Here is a 20,706-nt window from a genome sequence, read left to right as displayed (position 1 = left end):
GATGATGGGGCCCAGAGGTGGAAAGACTTCTTAGGGAGTGATGGTCTCACTGCTGTAGCTCTAGGTAAGGGCTTGTACCCTGTAGTAGTCAGACATGTAGAGTGGTTTTCCTGTTTTTCTTTTAAAAAAAAATTTTTTTTAAGATGTTTTATTTATTCGAGACACAGATAGAGAGAGAGAGAGCACAACCAGGGGCAGAGGGAGAGGGAGAAGCAGGCTCCCACTGAGCCAGGAGCCCGATGTGGGGTTCAATCCCAGGACCCTGGGATCATGACCTGAGCCAAAGGCAGACGCTTAACCAACCGAGGCACCCAGGCGCCCCCCTTTTTTTTAAGTTTTTAATTGCCCCTTTTCTTTTTTAAAAGATTTATTTCAGAGTGTGCATGTGCACATGAGCAGGATGGGGGAGGGGCAGAGGGAGGAGCAGACTGCTCACTGAGCAGGGAGACTGATGGGGTTGATCGCAGGATTCTGGGATCATGACCTGAGCCAAAGGCAGATGCTTAACCAGCTGAATCACCAAGGCGCCCCTCCTCTTGTTTTTTCAAGTTGAGTTGTCTGGTCTTCTCTAGTTTATTAACCACTGCACACTGCAGGGAAAACCAGTTCTGCAAATTTTTACCTAGCATGTTCTAATGTTCTTGCTCAAAGGGAGCTGTTCTAGCAGGATTGAGGTTAAAAGGCATTGCTTTGCAGTCCCGCTCTGAAGCACTGCGTCTGCAGACACAGGCAAAACAAGAGACTTTTAGGGACTACCCGTATTGAGACTAGAAACAAGGTCGAAAGGGTGAGGGTACTGCTTCGTGATAGGAGACGCATGCACACCTGGCTAGTGTATCTGCGCAGCCTAACACCTGACCATACGGGGTCCTGGGAAGGGGTTGGCTTTGCTCTTCCTCGCCATAGCCTACCTGTGCCTTGGTGTTCTTTCGGAGGATGCAGGTGTTCCTCTGCCCAAAGGCCTTGTGCAAACGAGTCTGTCTGGGAACTCCTGGTCCCAGCCATAGAGGTAGGTAGGTGGTAACTTACAGCGCTGGCATGGGGAGTCCCATTGACATGTGCAGAAGAAAAGTCGTGGATTACAAGTGAATAGCCTTCATTTGGTCAAAGTGAACTTTATTTTTCAGCTTTCCTTGTCTGGATGTGGTAACAAAATTGGCACACACGAAAAGGATACAGATGTGGGACCTAATCAAAGAACGTGCTTCCAGTAAAGTGGTGGGAAGATGAGACTAACAAAGATAAACATGTAGGTTGGAATTCTAAAACACTGAGTTCAGATGTTGGTATGCCACGATCTGTGACTGGAGGTGACTTGTCCTCTTTAAGCTTGTTTTCTCATGTCATTGCTTGGATTTGAGATCACTCATCGTACTGTTAAAACAGTCTGAGCCTTTTTGTCACTGGTGTGTCCCTCTGTGGCCATGTGAGACTACACTGGTCTAGGTTAAGGAAAGAAGGCCACAGTGGTTGAAGTGCTTTGAGGACCTGGACTTGGCTCAGTACGCCTTGCTGGGTTTGCTCAGATTAGCAGCCAGATGGCTTGAAAGGCTGGTGACAGGACTCCTAAACCTTGGGTAGTAGGGACGAGAGGGATGGGGCAGGATCAGCACCTATTCTGGAGTGAGGAAGCCAATGAAAGAACTTTTCAATCCTGCTTCTAGTCTTTCTACCCAGGCTCTTACAAACCAGGTTCTGTCCAAATGGAGAAGAGCTGAACTCTTTTGCAACCCGTCCTGCCTCTGTTGTTGTCTCTTTAATCTTTGTTTTGACAAGCCTCTAAGTCATCCCCACAGCCTTTCCACAAGTGATGTCCTAACCCCATCGCAGCTCACTTTCAGATGACCTTTATTCTCTCCTACAACGAAATGTGGACTCTTCTACGGCTCTGCTTTTTCCTTCTAGTTTGAGTTTCCTCTTCTCCATATCCAAAACGCTCTATGCTTAAGAGTAGGTGCTGATGAACAGACAAATGACCCCCTCACCTGGCGGGAAGGCTGTGGCTTTGGGTGTGAATGCAGATGACAAGCCCTGGGGGTTAAGGCAAGACTCCTGGGCTCATTCCTTTGTTTGCTTAAGAGATGGGTTAAACGTTAACCTTTAAGAACCAGGAGATTTTTTCAAAAAAACTGTATTTCAGTATTAGATGGATAGGCTTTTTAAGAGATTATCCTAAATTCCTACCTGGTGTCCAGCGGAGAAGATGCTTGAACAGAGCTGATAGTTCGCAAACTGTTTTTATCTTCCTATCTCTGGTTTAGAACTGTGAAGTGATTATATTTAATTCACTGTTCCCACTCAGAAGTAATACTGTAACATAATTTAGGTTGCAGAACATTTCTTAACAACCACTATATTCTTTAGGACTGTAGTTCAGGATCTCCCAACGTGGTCACTTGTGCTAACTACTTTGTTAAACGTGGAATTACAGATAGGAAGACAAAGGGAAAGCACTGGGAACCCCCATTTGTTTTTAGGGAGAAGATGAAGTTGCCCCATCTGTTCACTTGTTTATGGATGAAGAATCAAGACGTGGACTCCATCCTAGGAGTCTTGTTCCTTGAGTGGTGGTTACAAGAGGTGATCCCAAGGTGAAGGGGATTTTGAATGGCCAGTAACTCTTCTTGCTATTTTGGCAAGAACTATGACCTAATGCTCCCTGGGTGCCCTGGATGGAACATAAGCTCAAAATCGATAATGCCAGGATCCTTCAAAGTCAGATGTTTCCAGCACCACAGTCCTGGCTTTGCTCTGCCTGCTTCTGGAAGTGGGAAAATTGCTTCTCCAGGAGCCTGAGGCAGACCTAGGTCTCACCTAGCCCTAGAGTGAGCTGAGCCGCCCAGGTGGTGTACTATGCCAGGCCTCAAATCTCAATCTTGCTTGGAAGGTTCAGCCACTCTATCTCCTCAGACAGTAGAGGGTGGAGAAGGCACCGAGAAGCAGACCAGTGAGATGGGCTCACCCCTTTCCTGGCTGGAATTTTAATGCTAAATCTCTTACTGATTTTGGGGCTCAGTGTGTCCTCCCTATTCTTCCAACACCGACTCCCTCATTGCTCACCAAGCATCTGTATCTGCCAAACTAGAAAAAGGAAAGTAAACTCCCACATCTCTGCCCCAGTAGCTCCTTCCCTCCCTCCAGGGGGCACGCATGTCCCCCTAGCCCTTTGGGTCTTAGATCTGTGCCGGGAAGATAGAGGGGAAGGGTTTGAGTTGAGCCTTTATCTCCTCAGACCACCTCCCCCAATATTATAATTACAGTGGCATTGTCCCTCCAGCTCCCCTCTGCTTTGGTGCCAGAAACTCGTCTCCCAGGTGGGCTGGTATGATCAGTGAAGATAGGCATTTCTTCCAGATTTGCGGGGGGGGGGGGGGGGGGGGTTGTTACTGGTGAAGATAGGCATCTAGCCAGAGCTGCCCAGACTCCTTCAGTGAGCTGTGGGAGCAAGATGGGAGCAGGAAGTGAGAGTGAGAGAGAGAAAGAGAGCGAGCGCGCGCGCAGAGCCAGGCCCGAAAGCCAAACCACCCTACAGACGTGTAGTGAGGCTCTTACAGAGGAATGGAGGCTGATCGCCATGGCATATGGCCCCTTTCCTCCCGTTGGCTTCTGAGAACTAGCTTGGGCCATGGCACTGAGAACAAAGGCCTGACTTGGCTGCAAAACCAGTAGAGCACCCTGCCTTTGTCTTGGTGGCCTCCATTCCGGGGGGACCCTGCCTGTTGCTCCCACCCCACACAGCACCAGCCCCATTGCCGGCCCTGTTCCCAGGCTCAGGTACTCACTAGATAATGTCGGCGAAGGCTGCGAGCAGGGGCTTGGACTGGTACTCTATGCCGTGCTTGGCACACAGGGACTGCACCAGGGGAGCCACTTTATGGTAATTGTGTCGAGGCATCGTGGGGAAAAGACTTCAGGGAGAACGGGACCGTCAGTGGCCCCTACTCTGCTCTTTCCACCTCCCCGCTTTCCCCACAGGGACCCTCCCAAGGACCCTGCTTCTCAGGTCTCCCTACTTACTGGTGCTCAATCTGGAAGTTGAGATGTCCACTGAACCAGTCATTGAAGGCAGACTTGTGGACATTGCATGTTGCGTGGAGCTGGAGGAAGAGGGCAGGGAGAGCGTGGCTCTGGGTGCCAGACAGAAAGGCCAACCCAGCCGTCTCCAGGCAAAGCCGGCTGGGGTTGGGGGGTTGGGGGGTCGGGGGGGACGGTCCCTGGTCACTCCCTTCTCCAAATGGTGGCAGGAGAGAAGCTTCAAGCTAATGAGGCAGTGCTGTTTGGGGACGCCCACCCCCTAGCCTGCATCTGTGCCCACCTGCCTTTTTCATTAGTTGTGTCATCCCCAGGTCTTCCAAGTGACTGTCCCTTACCTGGATGGAGACCCAGTCCATGTTCCGGTCGCGATCAATGCGCATGGGGATATGGTTCATCTGTGTGACCCACACAAACCAGTGACTTTCCAGGAACCTGGTGGATATGGCACACAGACAAAAACAGTACAAGTGAGAGCTCTTCTTCTGCCTCAGATAACCTCTGGCCTGGCCATCTTCCCAGGCCAACACCTGGGACACCCCCTGCCGCCTAAAGCCCCAGCACAGCCCCCAGACCAGACTCGTTATTCCCAAACATCAGCTTTTCTTTGCCATCCCTCCTTCCCCATCAAATACTACCTGACCAGGAAGAAAAGGCCCAGGACGCCTTTCAGTCCCAAAAACGGCCAGTAGGTGAGGAAGAGGCGGGCGTAGAAGGTGATCATCCAGGCCAAGTCCTACATTGAGAGGCAGAGAGCATGATGACTGGCACAAAGCACTTCTTCCTCTTCCTTTCGTTTCACCTATTTGCATGGTACAGCCACTCTGCCGGGGACCCAGACTGGAACATTCTGTCACCGTCAGCTTCTCTTCGTTGCCCAGTCCTGCAATATCTCATGCCACCCCACTCCTTCCTTCCGTTCCTGGCGGCGGCCCCCAGTCCTCCTTGCCTGTTTCCTTCACAGGTGCCAAGGCCTACAGGGTCTCCCTGCCTCCAGCTCCTCCCAACCCATCAAAGTTCTTTATCCCTTCATCATGCTGCCAAATGAATCTTCCAGGACAGAGGCTCGGTCTGTGCCAGTGCCCTGATCAAGCACTTCTTCTGCACCACAATTCTCCCCTGGCACGAGTCACAACATGTCCAAGTGGCCAAAACTGCCCCTCACTTCCCAGAGTCCATCCCCCTCCAGCCCCACCTTTGCCCATCCTCCAAGGCCCAGCTACAAAACTGACTTCACAAAGCCTTTTCTGATGCCTCTCATCCAGCCAGAGGCAGGCAAGACCCTTTTGGAATCCTAGAACCTTCTGCGTCTACCTCTTCCCCACCCCCAAGCCTGGCTCCTGGCTTTATGACAAGCACAAGAACCTCAGGAGGTACCAGCTGAATGAAATAGGCCATTGGTGGTGGAGGGGGGGGGGTTTGGGTGGCTCAGTCAGTTGAGCATCCGACTCTTGGTTTTGGCTCAGGTCATGATCTCAGGGTCGTGGGACTGAGCCTGGCGCTCTATGCTCAGCACCAAGTCTACTTGAGAGATTCCCTCTCCCTCTGCCCTTCCCCCTGCCTGTGTGTACGTGCTCTCTCATAAATGAATGAATGAATAAATAAAATCTTTTTAAAAAAAAGAAATAGGGCGTTGGGAGTCAGGCTGTCTGCTGAGTCCAGATCATCCCATCTAGAGACAAGGAAGGTCTATACTCAGTCCTATTAACTTTGCTCTAAATTAGGCCTGGAGTAAATCTCAGTGAGCTTTCCTCTGGAGAACCCCCATTCCCCTCCCTCAGGATTCTGAAGACAAAGGATGTGGAACTTGGGGGCTATGGATACTCACCACCCACTTCTTCCGCTGAATAACAAAATAGAAAATATACCACTGGAAGTAGAGAGGCAGCAAGGCTGGGGGCCCAACTAGGAAGGAAATGGAGACAGGGAGGAAGTGTGAGCAGCATGAGGGCAGTTCAGTGCCTGAGAGGTGGCCTCCGGCGTGGGGCTGCCCCCTTGCCATCTCTTCCTGTGGCCCCTTCCAGCTGCCTTGGCATTCCTCACTCCATTGGAACTGGCAGGCCCTGAAGGTGGGCATGAGTGCAAGTCTGAAGAAGGCAAAACCTCCCAAGAGGATGCCAGGAGGGTGAGGGTGGGAGTGGCATTCTTTTCCATTCTCGAGCTCCATGCCTTTAGAAGGCCACTGCGGATTCTCCCCGTGTTCCCTGGCCTGCCACTGCCTGTCCTTGCAGTCACCTGCCCTGCATTCTGGGCTGCTCTGCCTACAGGCGAAGGGACAGGAGCAGGAAAGTTTGCTTGTGTGGGTTGGGAGGTGCGGGGTGGGTGCTGCTGATGCTTCAGTGGGCTGAAAGCTTACTTCTTTGGATTAGGGAAATGACCTTGTACCTCCCAACCTGAAGCCCTGGAGGGCAGGTGTGGGAAGGGATTTGAAGAAGTGGTCCCGTCCTAATGCTGTCCCCTTTCCTTTTCTGTATCCCTTCTCTGCAGGGCCCTGAAGCTCCCTATAACCCCCTGCACGACCGTGCTCACCTATGGCTCCTCTGTCCTGATGTGCCATGGATTCTAAAATTCTTCCAGACATTTCTGCTCTACCCTTCTACCCATCCCCTTTCTCCAGTAGTGATGGTTCATAATAGGCAGTTAGGATAAATTCCTTTGAACTAAAATGGGATCAATGGAATCCGCCTTTCCCTTCCTTTAAAAATTTGAATTTTTAAAGGAATTAGAAAACTCAAATTTTAGGCACTATGAAGATTTTAAAAGCAAGGAATATAGAACAGCCTTCAGAGAGAGCTTAAGACAACCACAGAAATATCCTCCTTTTCAGCTCTAACAGCCTTTCCACTTCCTTTTTGAGTCCAGTCCTCCCATAGCCATGTCTGCCTTTACGCCCCTGGGTGTTGGACTACCCACAGAGTCATCTTGGCCCAAGTCTGTTTCCCAAGGTTTAAGGTTTAATCAAGATGGCTGGACCTGACCGCTCAGTGCTCTTGTGGAAGCCAGGGTGAAACTGGAGGAACTCCTCTGCCCCCGATACACATGACCCTTGACCAAATATTAGCCTGTAACTTTGCTCAACTGAGATGGTAGTCTGCTCCCATGCAGGGAGTAACCAGTCGGGGACAGGGTACTTCCTGCAGCCTTTACTTAAAATACTATAATCCTTCAGAAAGTCATTTCTTCCTGGGCGCCTGGGTGGCTCAGTTGGTTGGGCGACTGCCTTCGGCTCAGGTCATGATCCTGGAGTCCCTGGATCGAGTCCCGCATCGGGCTCCCTGCTCAACGAGGAGCCTGCTTCTCCCTCTGACCCTCCCCCCTCTCATGTACTCTCTCTCATTCTCGCTCTCTCAAATAAATAAATAAATCTTTAAAAAAAAAAAGAAAGTCATTTCTTCCTGACATCCCTTCAGCACCCCCATCCCAAGAGAGTTCCCCTGTGCTGGATAAGGACACTCACTCAGGAAGAAGTATTTGTGCTGGTGGTTGTATGGCATGTACTTTTTCTTCTGTTTCCCAAGCTGTGAAGAAAAGCAAACACAAATCAGTACCCACAGACCAGTCACCCCATTCCCTTCCCCCTGTGACCTTGGCTTTTCCCTGCTCAGGAGTTTAGGCCTACTCCAGGGGCTGTTGGCTGAGCTTGTTGGTGCTGTTAGAATGCTCCAGCAGGCCTGGCTTTACCTCTAGCAACTGGCGCAGGAAGACCCAGGCTGTGATCGGCCAGGTGCACACACCCTGGTGTACAGCTCCGTGGCCCGTGCCCACACGAGGCATGAGCACAGCAGAGTCTGCAGGTCCTCAGGACTCCTCATGTCATCCAAAGACACCTTTGTCTTAAGGTTTCCAGGCCCCTCCACATCCTCTCCCCTTTTCCCCAACTAGTACTTTTTTTTTTTTTTAAGATTTGTTTACTTACTTTAGAGTGAGTGGGGAGGCGGGAGAGGGAGAGAATCCCAAGCAGACTCCCCACCAAGCCCAGAGCCTGACTGGGGGCTCGATCCCAGGACCCCGAGATCATGACCTGAGTCGAAATCAAGAGTCGGACGCTCAACCAACTGAGCCACTGACGCGCCCCAACCATCTGGTACTTTTTTCACCATAGACAACCATTTATACACCTACACAGGCCAGTATTCCCTCTCCATCCATCCATCCATCCATCCATCCATCCATCCATCCATCCAGACCCTCTTTTGGTCTCTTGATTACAACATGAACTTTATAAAATCCCCTGAATGCTAAGCGAAGTTAGCATATACTGGCGGAAAGGGACAGAACAACTTGGCAATCTGAAGGTTCTGGCAAGGCTTTTCCCAGGGGGTAGTGATTATTTTATAAGCCTAGCTGCTGAAGAGATGGGCCGGTGATGTCAGATCAGTCAGCCTGAATGCCCGCATGGGCACCCAAAATCATGACAGCAAAGCTCTGCTGTCTCACTTGGTGGCTCCTTCTGCCCCTCTTGCCCGAGTTAGTTCTGGCAACCGGATGAGCCCAGAGCACAGGAGGTACTCCACTCCCGAGTGGAACGCCAGTCCCTCTTTCTTCTGTGCATCGGAATGACAATAACATTTATTCTTATTGACTGATTGACTGATTCTGTGCAAGGCATTTCTGCTAAATGAAGCATCCTTTCTGTATTAACTGATTAAATTCAACAAGTATTTACTGAGCACCTATTATGTTCCAGGCACTGTTCTAGGTGCTGAAGATACAGAGGTGAGCAACACAAAAGTTCCTACTCTCATGGAGCTTATAATTTGAAGAGAGGAAGCTGATGACAAACGTGTGAACAGAACTAATGGTAATTACAGATTAAAAACAGGAAAATAGGACAAAGTGAGGGAGGCAGCGTTTTGGCTCTGGTGGTCAGAAATGGTCACTCTGAGCTGCTGACATCTGGACTGAGACCTGAATGAAAAGGAGCCAGCAAAGCAGGAATTCAGGGGAAGAGCATTTAATGCAGAGAGAAGAGCTAGTACAAAGGCGCAGGATGTTTGAGGGACAGAACGGGCAGTGTAGCCGGGAACAGTAAGCAACAGGGGAGAAGGACTGATAAGGCTGGACAACTAGGGAAGGCCAATTCACAGTGGACCTTAGAGAGCCCCAGGAAGACCTTGGCAACGAGCCTGGGTTTTATTCCAGTGGTGATGAGAAGCCACTGGAGGGCTTTCAACAGGTGTAGCATTATCGGCTTTGCACTTGGGACAGGCCCACTCAGCCTGCAGGAGGGAATGAACTGTAGTGGGGGGAGGTATAGTTGCAGGGAGACCAGGGAAGAGGCTGGAGCAGGAATCAGGCTCCAAGATGGATTGGGGGGGGAATGGGAAGCAACGAAGATGGAGAAGTCAATGGATTTGGGATGTTTTAGAGACAGTATTAACAAGGCTTGCTGATAAACTGGATGTTGGGGTGAAGTTCACCCCCATCCTCTTCGGGGAAAAGCAGACGAGGAGCACCTGTCAGGTTTGGTGGGGGTGAGTGGGAAGACACTGGCCTATTTTGGAACTGTTATGGAAGGGAGCCCTGTCCACTGCTGCCTCCTTGAATGGCAATCAGATGCTATTATGATCCTAATAACGGCCCTATTGTGTTTCAACTCTCGGACAGAGCCAGAAAGTTTGTATTTAGGGTGAGGTGTCCCCTGCGTTTTCTTGTTCTCCAGGAGACTCGGGAGGCACTGAGGTGGATGCCCCGGGGTCAGCATGGGGATCAGCTCCCAGAGGGGCTGAAGCAAAGGCCAAGCAGCCTGCAGCCAAGGCATTTACTAATAGGCAGTCCATCCTCAGGCTCATAACTAGACAGAAAAATATCTATCGATCCTAGATCACTTTCTGTTTTTAGTGTCTGCAAATGGGAGTTTCTTGAAAACCCTAGTACCAAGAAACAATAAAGGCAGTGGTGTGAGAAGGTTCTCTTCCACTTAAACTCCCACCCTTTTTTTTTTTTTAACCCTCTGTAGTGACGGAAGTGCTACCAAGGACTAGATGCTCTGCCTAACAAATCACCCACACAGGTGGGGCCAGGGCTGATTCATCATCCGCACACTGTTGACCATTATACAGTGTTGGACGTGTAGCAAGCCAAGGCCTTGCTTAGGAGGTAGGAAAATTAGGACATTATGGAAAGGTGGGGCATAAGCCTCAACAAAGGGCTCCTGGTGCCAGGACAGCCAACACTGTAAAAGCCTTTCCATAGAGTCCTCCTGGCCAGAGGGGGAGGACAGCCAGGCTACCTTGCACTCACTCATGCCTACGATGGAACAGTCTGAATTCTTGGCACGCTGAAGTATCATACAGTGCGGGGAGCGGGGTCTGGTGGGACTCTTAACTGCAGCCTAGAGCCTCGGCACAGAAGGTGTTTTTATTATTTTTTTTATTTTAAAGATTTTTATTTATTTGACAGAGAGACACAGCGAGAGAGGGAACATAAGCAGGGGGAGTGGGAGAGGGAGAAGCAGGCTTCCCGCGGAGCGGGGAGCCTGATGCGGGGTTCGATCCCAGTACCCTGGGATCATGACCTGAGCCGAAGGCAGATGCTTAACGACTGAGCCACCCAGGCGCCCCGGCACAGAACGTTTTAAAGTAACTTTACAAAGAACTCTATTGGCCATTCAAAGTCTCCTATTGCCTTATGTTCACCAAAAGCTCTCCAGATCTCCACCCTCAGGCATTCATCCTTTAGCAGCTGCATTACAATTTTTGCTCATAACCTCAGGTGATAACTCAAACCCAACACTGACCACCCTGGAAGTCAGGCTGGGGTCAGATGGGTGGGAAGAATTACTCAGCGAATGAATGTTCCAGGCCCTGGGCATCAAAGAAGAGTAAGACAGTTGGTCCAGCCCTTGATGGGGAAGACTGCACACAGTAGGATATCAGAGTTGTGGGAGCTGTCAGTGGGGGTGACTGCCTGGGGTAGGAATATCTAAAAAGCATCCCCAAGGAGGACCATCCATTCGATTTGCAGAGATCTGCACAGTAATCTGGTCACTGTTTGGATCCCTTGCAGCATGAGGTACGTTTATGCAGTAACTGTTGGCTTGCACTCACCAGGGATAACAGGTGATTCTATCCTGGGCAGCTTATTTATTGCCTGTTGCCTCCGGCGACTGCCAGCAAGCCAGCCTGGCCTCACTCTCTCACCCACACTGACAGCATTGTGAACATTTTCCCCAGAGCCCTCTCTTCTGGTTGGCTGCCATTCTCCCAAGACCTTTCCATTGATATTTCTACTCACCTCCACAGAGAGGATCTTCCCCAAGGCAAAGAAGAGGGGGTGCATGTTGATGTCTGGGTCTTTGCCTAAACAGTTGGGCTTGGCATGGTGCTGGAAGTGCATGTGGTTCCACCAACTGGCAGGGGCCCCCTAGAGAAAAGCAGGGACATGAGTATGAAAGCCTAGCATTCCCCCATCCCCCCCCAAGGAAACCCTTCATTGACTGGAGTTTCAAGAGCCCCTCCCCAGCTCACTGACCTTCAGGTGGCCAATCACGAAATGATGTAGCAGGTGGTTCCAGGTGGAGGTGCTGAAGACAGACAGGTGCCCAAAGTCATGCTGCAGCCAGCCGGCCTGGGCCTGAGTGAGAAAAGTTAGCGCTGAGAGCAGCCCACCAGCCCAGGCTCCATCTCAGTGACCTCAGGGGGTCCCTGCCTCACCCCCTTCCTTCGTCTGCCTAGCCCTGTGATTGCCACAGTACCTCGAGCACGTCAGGAAAGGAGTCAGGGTCCTAACTCTGGACCTCTGCCACTAACTCATGCAAGAGTTGGGGCAAATCACTATCCTTTCCCTGTTCTTCAGTTCCCTCGAAGAGTTCCCATAGAACTCTCTGGAGTTCTAGGACTTATGATGGAGTGAATATCCAGACTACAAAAAAGGACAGAGTGACAAACTCAGAGGCGAGTAGCAGGCTTGGCAAATGGGTTCTGATATCAGGTTCTAAGCCTTATTAGCATGTTGGGCAATGTGATGGTGAGGAGAAAGCCAAGCTTTTCTGAGAAATCAGAATCTTGGTTCTTGACAAACTTGGGCTACACTTGGGTGAGCAAAGTGAAGGTGCGCATGTGGTTAAGGAGCAGGTAAAAGGCACAGATGATAAAATGTCTCTGTGCGCTAACTCTTCCCCATATCCTCAGTGCCGCCCCAGTCACAGGGCCGGGCTTCTTGGCCTTCTGAGGCATACAGAGAGCTTTCCCCAAGGATGCAAGGATGCTGAGCACGGCTGTGCTCTTGACTAGCCAAGAGCTCTCACTTGAACCGTGCCGAGCAGCACTGCACAGAGGAGGAAGGGCACAAGGGATGTCCCAAAGACCCAAAGAGTGAGCCAGGCAGCTACGTCCAGCAGCAGGATGTGCAGGAGGTACAACAGGAAGAAGACATGGTTGGCCTTCATGAGCCCCATCCGCTCCACTGTGGCCCGCAGCTCTCGGAACTCATCAATCAGCTCCTTCTGTGGAAGAGTGAGAGGGAGGGGCTATTATTCTTCCCAGCTGTAACCCAACACTGCTGGACACAGGGGCCCTCTTAGGCTCCAGAAACCCCCACCCCCAGATAGCTGTGGGAAGTCCATAATCCTAGGTAAGTCTACCACAACACTGAGGAAAGACGTGCTGAAGGATCATGCCTGAGAGCATGTGGTCTTTGGAGTTAAACAGACTTGATTCAAGCCCCTGCTGCGCCATCTACTAACAGTGTGATTCTTGGCCACATTGCTCACCCTCCCTGAGCCTCAGCTTTCTCATCTGTAAATGTGTACGCGTTCTATGTGGTTATGGCGGACACAGAGTACATGCTTAAATAGGTCTTGATGAGGGTAGTGGTGGTGTTGGCCTTGTGAGAGCCATAGGTTTCAAAGCCCTGCTCATTATGCCTGTGTCCCAGTGACTGTGGGAGAAACAGGGACCTCAAGGTTTCACAAGAACTACTACTGACTGTGGGCGCTTGGGTGGTTCAGTTGATTAGGCGTCTGCCTTCAGCTCAGATCATGGTCCCAGAGTCCCGGGATCGGGCCCCTGCTCAATGGGGAATCTATTTCTCTCTCTGCCCCTCATCCCATTCATGCTCTCTCTCTCTCAAATAAAATAAATCTTAAAAAAAAAAAAAAGAAGAACTATTGACTGTGATCAACTCTGATCTTATCTAGGCCTTCCTTCTCCCCCCCTTGCCCTTCAACAATCAAAGTGTCTCCAAACAGCAGAGTCTCACATTTTTAGTGGGCTCAAAGCTGGGCTGCTCTGGAGACAGTTCTCCAATCAGGAGAGAGTTCATATACTTCCTCACAAGGCCCTTGTCGATGTGGAACGCCACAAAGGGATCCTGCAAGGATAGGGAGAAGACAGAGCGGTTAGGAAGCCAGCCCGGGCCCCCGGGGCTCCTAGAGGGCTCACACCAGAGGCCATCCTCCTGATCCAGCAAGGAGGCTGTATCCAAGTTCAAAGAGATACCACTTCCCTCCAGTCAGCTGACCTTTGAGGGTGCTTAGACCTTTCCCAGGTGTGCACATCTCAGGAACACCCAGCATGTGTTCTAGTGAAAACGGCACCACATCAAGGAGTAAGAAGTGTGGGTAGGGGTGACCACGGAAAGACTTCTCTGGGCTGGCCTGTCCGCTAGGCTGGCCTGTCCTCTAGGCGTGTCTAGGGACAGCTCTTGCACAAGAATTTAAGATCTAGGTGAGAAACAACTAGAAGGGATGGGTGGGGCTGTTGAGACTTCTGTTTTTATCTATGGGACTTTTAACAGATCCCCTCTGAGCCAGCGTTCGTCATAAAATGTGAGTAGGAAGACTCCCTACCTCCGAACTGGTAACTTTTCCATTTCTCCCCCTTCTCTCTGCCGCTGTTCCTGGTAGGGTTCCATTATTTCCCCTAAGACTATGACCACCCCCTGCCGCAGAGTGGCTACTTTCGGTTTTGGTAGGTCAGGCGGTCCCAGGCCTTAGGGGGAGGCGGCACTAGAGGCGGGAGCCGGGGCGGAGCCGGCGGCCGGTGGCACCACACATCTGGACCAATCGCTATCCCCGTTGCGGCCGGCCCCAGCCCGGGCCCCAAATCACACTGCGTGAAGACCCTGCGTCGGTGCCTGCTTCGTCTGCGCATGCGCGAGCGCCCACCTCTTCGCTCTCCCCCGCAGTCCCGGATTCCCAGTGGTCAGTCGTGGTGACCGCTGCAAGCTCTGGCCTTGCCCGCCCAGCCGCCCCTTCACCCTGTACGGGGGTTCCCACGGCAGCGGGCACTGGCTGGCTTCCCGCCTCGGCCCTATCCCCGAAAACGCTTCCCTCTCCTGCTCCCACTCGCAAGCCGGCACGCGCAGTCTAGACGCCCGCTGCGCTCCCTTCGCACCCACCGAGACAGGTCGAGACTCCCTCTTCCTGCCGCTGACCCCTCCTCCCTCGGCCTCAGCCGCTCCGCCGTCCCCGGCAGCCTGCATCCTGGCTTTCCTCCCTGCTTGTCCTGCTCTGGGGTACGTCTGCGTACGTCTGGCTACCAAAGACGGGGCCACAGACGGAACGCACGCACACGGGCGCGCAGTCCTTTGTTTGTGTGGGCACGCTGCCGGCCTCCATCCCCACTCTCCTGATTCCAGTTTTCACAGCCATTCTCCTGCCCTTGCATCCCGTGCTAAGTCGTGGGCAACGGGTATGCTCGACGCCTACTGGCTTCTCCCCCGAATCAGTTGGGAGTTCGTCCGTGGGTGCCGAACTTCCTGCCTGGAGCATTTAACCTCCAGCGGCAGCCGCCCGGCCCCGCCCACTCCCGTGCCGCGGTTGGGCAACGCTCACCGTAGCATCCTGCCCCGCGTAGTGGCTGATGACCCGGGAGCCCCCGGGGTGCCGCCGGCAGAACTCGCTGATGTTGTATACCTTCCGATCGATCACGAGCCACCGCTCCGCCGTGTGCCCGGAGCGCTGCGCCACCTCGTCCCACGTGAAGTAGCGCTGGGTCGGCGCCTGGGTAGCGGTCTCGGAGTCCATCCGGGCAGAGGCGGTCAGGCGCGCGCTCCGGGCCCGTGGGGTAGAACGCGCCGCCTTCGCGAGCGCGGAGAACGGACCCGCTTGCGCGCGCCGGGTTTTCAGCACCCGCGGCGCGGACCGCGGAGCCCCGCTGCACGCGCTCCCATTGGTCGAGCCGCGTGGCGCGGGGAGCGAGCCCCCGCCTTCCCACCCGGCTCGGCTGGGGAGGATTAGGGCGGGCGCGCCCCCTCGCGGGTTCCGTGGAGGGTTCGCGGCGTTCAGTTTCCCGACTCGCGGTACGGCTCCCGGGGGTCCTGCGAGCTGGGACGCAGTCTCTGCGGACGCTCCTGGGTGCGGGGTTCGGCGCGCCGGTGGGTGGGGAGGGGCCGTCCTGGGGTCGAGGCTGCCCCAGGGGACTGGTCCTTAGGCCCCGGGCGCCCTTGCCAGTCTCCGGGCCCCGACCCAGCGCAGATCCGTCTGATAAACCCCCGGCCTCCTCGCCAGGGCCCCCACGGTTGTGGGGCCTGAAATAACAGTGTGCGAACCCTTGGCGGTTACCTGTGAACAGCGTAATTAACGGTTAATTGGGTTTGGGGCATGTTCATGCTTTCTTTTGCCCAAAATAACGTTAAAAATGCCCCACAATTTTTGTAGCCCTGTTTACCCTTTTTATTTTAATTTTTGGTCTATTCTGAATTAACTGGAATAAATAAAAGGAAGTGGTTTTCAGCATCTCCTGACCTCAGGGAGGTTCTGTGTGGAGAGCCTGGGTCTTCAAGCTGAGGCATCCCTACTACGTCCTGAAGGCACCCGGGAGCCATAGGAGGCCTTTAAGTAGAGGGATTTGGGGCTCAGACCTCTGGGCTTTGGGAGGGAGTGAGGAAGCATCCAGATGATGGGGTTTGGGGATATAGGTGAGGTTCAATGGGGGTGGAGTCCGGAGCCCACGACTAAGAAAGAAGTCTTGAGACCCCTTTGGTGCAAAATGGTGGTTTATTAAAGCACGGGGACAGGACCCATGGGCAGAAAGAGCTGCTGCCCTGCCCGGGGATTGTGAGGGGTGGTTGATTATATACTATGGGGTTGGGGGAGGTTTCAAAAGAACTTTCATATGCTAAAGAGGACCTACAAGATACCGGAGGCCTTGCCATTGTCAAGTTAAGGTTGTTTACCCCTCTAGTAAGGCATTAACATTAAGATAGTTGGTAGCTTCCGGGAGGAACGTTACACTCTGCCTGCTTCAATTATCTATCAATGGGCTGCAGGTTATAAGGGCGTTTAATTTTATCTACATTTCCTTCTGGAAGCTAGGTTATTGATGATAGGAATGCGTTGTTTTTGTAGAGTGCTAAGACATTTGTAAACTGAGGGAGACTCCCGTCTTGTAGGATTGTGATCTCTATAAGTTAACTATTTGTTTTTCCTTTAGGAGTGCCTGAGGAATGTCACATAGATCCCATGGGGGGGGGGATTGTGGGGTGTCAGCTTCTGCTTTGTCCTCAGCTTGCCTTTTGTTCCCTCATCCCAGAGGCTGGGGGTGCCAGTCAAGGAGCTGTTGCAGTAGGAAGAGACCCAGAGTTTACTGCTAAATTTTCTCTTATTTATTCAACAAGCCCACTATAAAGCACTTACTCTGTGCCAGGCACTGTTCTTAGTGTCTTATAAACAGGAATTCATGTAATTCTCACAACAATCCACTGAGGTAGAAACTAGTATTAACCTTCCAGACAGAGGAGACATTACGTGTTTTGTCACATAGCTAGAAAGTGGCAGGGCCGAGATTCAAACCAGCTGGTGCTGCTTTGAACCCCAAGGCTCTGCTGTCTCTCCTCCGAGGACACTAGTATTTGGGTACTTTGATGGGACTCTGCAGCCAAGAGAAAGGAAGCAGATCCTTGTCCCAAGCACTGAGCTAGAGTCTGAGCTCCTAGGAGTCAGGAGAGGGGCATGCAGAGCAGACTGGGAAGAGTGTGGCTGGATTTCTGGTGGAAAAGGACCTTAATCCCTTCGATCCAAATACCTCATTTTATAAATAAGAGAATTGAGTTTCAGAATGGGGAAAGGGACTTCCCAAGTGCCTGTGAGGAAGCTCAGGTGTCCTGGCTTCTGGTTAAGATTCCGGGGCCCTGGACCTTGTTCCAGAATGAGAGACAACCCCCCCACCCCCTGCCCCGTATGCCAATTTCCCTTTTTAAAAAAACGTTGCGGGGAGCCTGGGTGCTCAGTCGATTAAGCGTCTGGCTTCAGCTCAGGTCATGGTCCCAGGGTCCTGGGATCGAGCCCTGCATCGGGCTCCCTGCTCCGCGGGAAGCCTGCTTCTCCCTCTCCCACTCCCCCTGCTTGTGTTCCCTCTTTCGCTGTGTCTCTCTCTTTCAAATAAATAAAATCTTTAAAAAAAATAATAAATAAAAATAAAAAATAAAAAAACGTTGCCCAGCAACTTGGCGGTTTGTAACCAGAGCTATAAAATGGTTTGTACTCTTCAGTCAAGTAATTTCACTCTTGGAAAAGCGAGGAGTGGGAAACTACAAAGGTGTTTATTGCTAATTTAATAGTAAAGACTGGAAATAGCTACAAATCCTGACAATAAGAAAACCTTCAGGCTCACTGGGATATATTAGCACAATGAGGAATTACAGAGTGATTAAAAATGACCACGATGTGAACTATATTTATAAGTAGAAAGTACTTTGTGGTGAAAAGAGCAGAACCCATAGTACTCACTGATTAAAGTTTTGTAAAAAAATCATGGGTATTAAATAACAGAGAGACTCTGCCATGGTGAAAACATTTCATAGTTTGACATTCTTTATTTTTCTGTAAAGTTGCTTAATCTCACTGAAGAAGAAGAAAGAAAGACCTTGCTACAACCATTATTCCTGTAGCGTATTCTTTTAGTGGGAATGTAAATTGATGAAACTTTCTGGAAAACTAGTTTGGTAACTTTATTTAGAACCTTAAAAATGTTTCCAATAATTTCATGTTTCAGGATATAGCCCAAGGAAATTTTTTCCCCCTTATGCTGTATTTTTTATTCCCATGACTTAATTCAACTAGAAGCCTATCTCCCCACTTGCCCTCACCCATTTTACTCCCCGCCCCCCCCAACCTCCTCCCCTCTGGCAACACCAGTTTGTTCTCTGTATTTATAGGTCTGGCTCTGCTTTAAGGAAATCTTTTGGGGAAAAATGTTTATAACCAAAAAAATAGTCATTGAAGAAATATTTATGACAGCAAAAAATGGCAGCCACCTAGATGCCTATCAGTGGAATATTAAGCAGACATTAAAAATAATGTGATGAGGGGTGCCTGGGTGGCTCAGTTGGTTAAGCGACTGCCTTCGGCTCAGGTCATGATCCTGGAGTCCCTGGATCGAGTCCTGCATCGGGCTCCCTGCTCGGCAGGGAGTCTGCTTCTCCCTCTGACCCTCCCCCCTCTCATGTGCTCTCTCATTCTCTCTCTGTCAAATAAATAAATAAAATCTTAAAAAAAAAAATATGATGATGAAATTTTACTGGCTGAGGAGTTAATCGTCACTCTAAAAGGAAATGATAATAGTTAACTATTTCTGGATGAGTGGAACAAGGTCATTTATATTTTCTTTTTTTAAAGATTTTATTTTATTTATTTGAGAGAGAGAGAGAATGAGAGAGAGAGAACATGAGAAGGGGGAGGGTCAGAGGGAGAAGCAGACTCCCCGCTGAGCAGGGAGCCTGATGCGGGACTCGATCCCAGGACTCCAGGATCATGACCCCAGCCGAAGGCAGTCGCTTAACCAACTGAGCCACCCAGGAGCCCCCATTTATATTTTCTTTAATACTTTCTGAATTTTTTATTATGAGCATATATTACTTTTACCTTCAGAAAAAAACGTTTATTGTTTTAAAATGCCACTTGTAGGATGATTCTTTGATTAACCCCACCTTCCTAAAACCATTCACCAAGTGTTTCATTAACATTTGTGGAGTGTCTGCTCTTTGTCAGTTATTTTAATAGGCGCTGGGAATACAAAGTCCAATATCATATGGATCATGCCTAGCTTAAGACCACTGGAAAAGAAAGACAAATTAGTGATTAGAGGTCAAGAGGATAGATGCCAATTACTCCTTTTTCTAATTCTCAACATTTAAGAAGTGTGTGTGACATGGAGTTGCCTTCATGTTTCTTTCCTTTGCAAGTGCTCTTATTTCAGAAGTGGAATCAATAAATTTGTTGCTATGAAATTAGCTAATTTGTGGGGACACAGTGTCCTGTATTTTGGCTCCGGGGCAGGGACTCTAAATTCTGTTTCTTTCTACCTGGTATATTCAAAGTACCCTAGTTTGGGGTTCTACGTGGAATCAATAAATTTGTTGAAATAACTGATCGTTTCAGCCTGAAAAAAATACAGGTTAGCAGGACTATAGGCCACCAGACAGATACCCTAATGTCTTCTCGTTTCCCTGTGCTCCTACATACATGATCATGGAGATTGTAAAAAATCTATTCCCAGGCCTGACCCAGGGGCCAACTGGACAAATCCTTTGCCTCGTGGGCTCTGCTGATCCCATTAACTTGCCTTATCCAGGAAATGAATCATATGCGTATTTCCAGATTGGGACTTGTGAATACTCCTCCAGCTATTCAGGCTAAGGGAATTACTAAGGGAATGGAGAAATCAGCTGAAGGCCCTCCTGCCAATTCTCATCAGACCATGTTTCAGTAACATGACTACAAAAGGCCATTGGAACAACCTGAGATGTGAGTTCAGATTTTGATGTGTCTTGTCAAGAATCACAGACGTCATAGACAAGGACTGAGTCCTTCACAAAGTCAACAAGTAGAGGAGGAAGAGTGTTGGCTGTGCTTGGCTCCTGTTGCAGCGTTTTGTCAGTTGACAACGCCTCAGACCATTAAAGATCAAAGCCATCTTTTGGTGGCTGAGTTGCTATGAAATTAGCTAATTTGTGGGGACACAGCGAACACAGTACCTTACAGTACGTTCTAATAAAGTGAACTGAATCAGTCCTTACATTACGAAAAATCATTTGTAATAGCTCTGTAAGTTAAGATGAAAGAAAATCATGATGTCTAGTGCTTAAAGAGAAAGAGTCTCGAGATCACACTTTTATTAGAGGCACAGGGATGACTAGAAAGAGTATTCCTTCAGTTTACCACATTCTAGAACATGGGAGGAGGCGGGGCAAGGGGCCCATGGAGGATGAACTCGTGGAATTTTCTTAGTGGGATCTCATGACTGTCTAGAGTATAAGCACCTTACAGACAGGTATGTTAAACCCACTCTTTTATAGGTAAGGTGACTGAGGTCCAAGGCGCTGCAGCCACATATAAAAAAAATAGGAGACCTGGAGCTGGAATTTACCCCCAGACCTAATGATAACTATAGTTCCTAAACAGTAGGTTCAATGAATGTGTTTGATATAAGGCCACCCTGGTTCAGAGAAGACGTAGCAGAGTCAGTGTGGTTGTCCTTACTTGTCTGGGGTGCCTTCTTCCCCACAGACCCTCAGGCTTGCCTTTGTGAAATGGGAGAAGGCAGGTCTAAACCCACAAGCCCCAGAGCTGCAGATATCCCCCAGGGAATTGGTCTACACTGCCCCTGAGGCACCCAGGTCAGCTTTCTGCTAGTCTTTTAATGCCACACTTTACAGTACAAAGGATCTCTTTTTAAAATAAAAGGGAGGGGCGCCTGGGTGGCTCAGTTGGTTAAGCGACTGCCTTCGGCT

The 20,706-nt window shown here is 50.4% G+C and overlaps 1 protein-coding gene across 4 annotated transcripts; it reads right to left on the bottom strand.

Annotated features, from left to right (window-relative positions):
- Positions 1–1,099: 1,099 nt before the first annotated feature.
- On the bottom strand, positions 1,100–15,115 carry FADS1 (fatty acid desaturase 1). Of its 4 annotated transcripts, none has more exons than XM_006730326.3 (12): positions 14,810–15,113; positions 13,234–13,344; positions 12,281–12,478; positions 11,506–11,607; positions 11,269–11,397; positions 7,490–7,550; positions 5,861–5,937; positions 4,671–4,768; positions 4,371–4,467; positions 4,018–4,097; positions 3,783–3,908; positions 1,100–3,435 (listed from the first exon to the last, which is right to left on the bottom strand). In XM_006730326.3, the coding sequence occupies exons 1-12, from the start codon at positions 14,999–15,001 to the stop codon at positions 3,384–3,386; spliced, it is 1,323 nt and encodes a 440-aa protein (XP_006730389.1). In that variant the 5' UTR covers positions 15,002–15,113; the 3' UTR covers positions 1,100–3,383. The 4 variants fall into 4 exon arrangements, with proteins under 4 accessions (XP_006730389.1, XP_081654117.1, XP_030880701.1 ...); XM_081797991.1 differs by lacking the exon at positions 14,810–15,113 and adding an exon at positions 14,374–14,698; XM_031024841.2 differs by lacking the exon at positions 14,810–15,113 and adding an exon at positions 13,823–13,977.
- Between the last annotated feature and the right edge of the window lie 5,591 nt (positions 15,116–20,706).

This window comes from Leptonychotes weddellii, chromosome 11 (assembly GCF_054177405.1).
Source record: "Leptonychotes weddellii isolate Sample4059 chromosome 11, ASM5417740v2, whole genome shotgun sequence".
In the NCBI taxonomy this organism is placed as follows: domain Eukaryota; kingdom Metazoa; phylum Chordata; class Mammalia; order Carnivora; family Phocidae; genus Leptonychotes; species Leptonychotes weddellii.
Note: the sequence above shows the minus strand (reverse complement) of the source record. Positions and strands in the feature narration are given on the sequence as shown.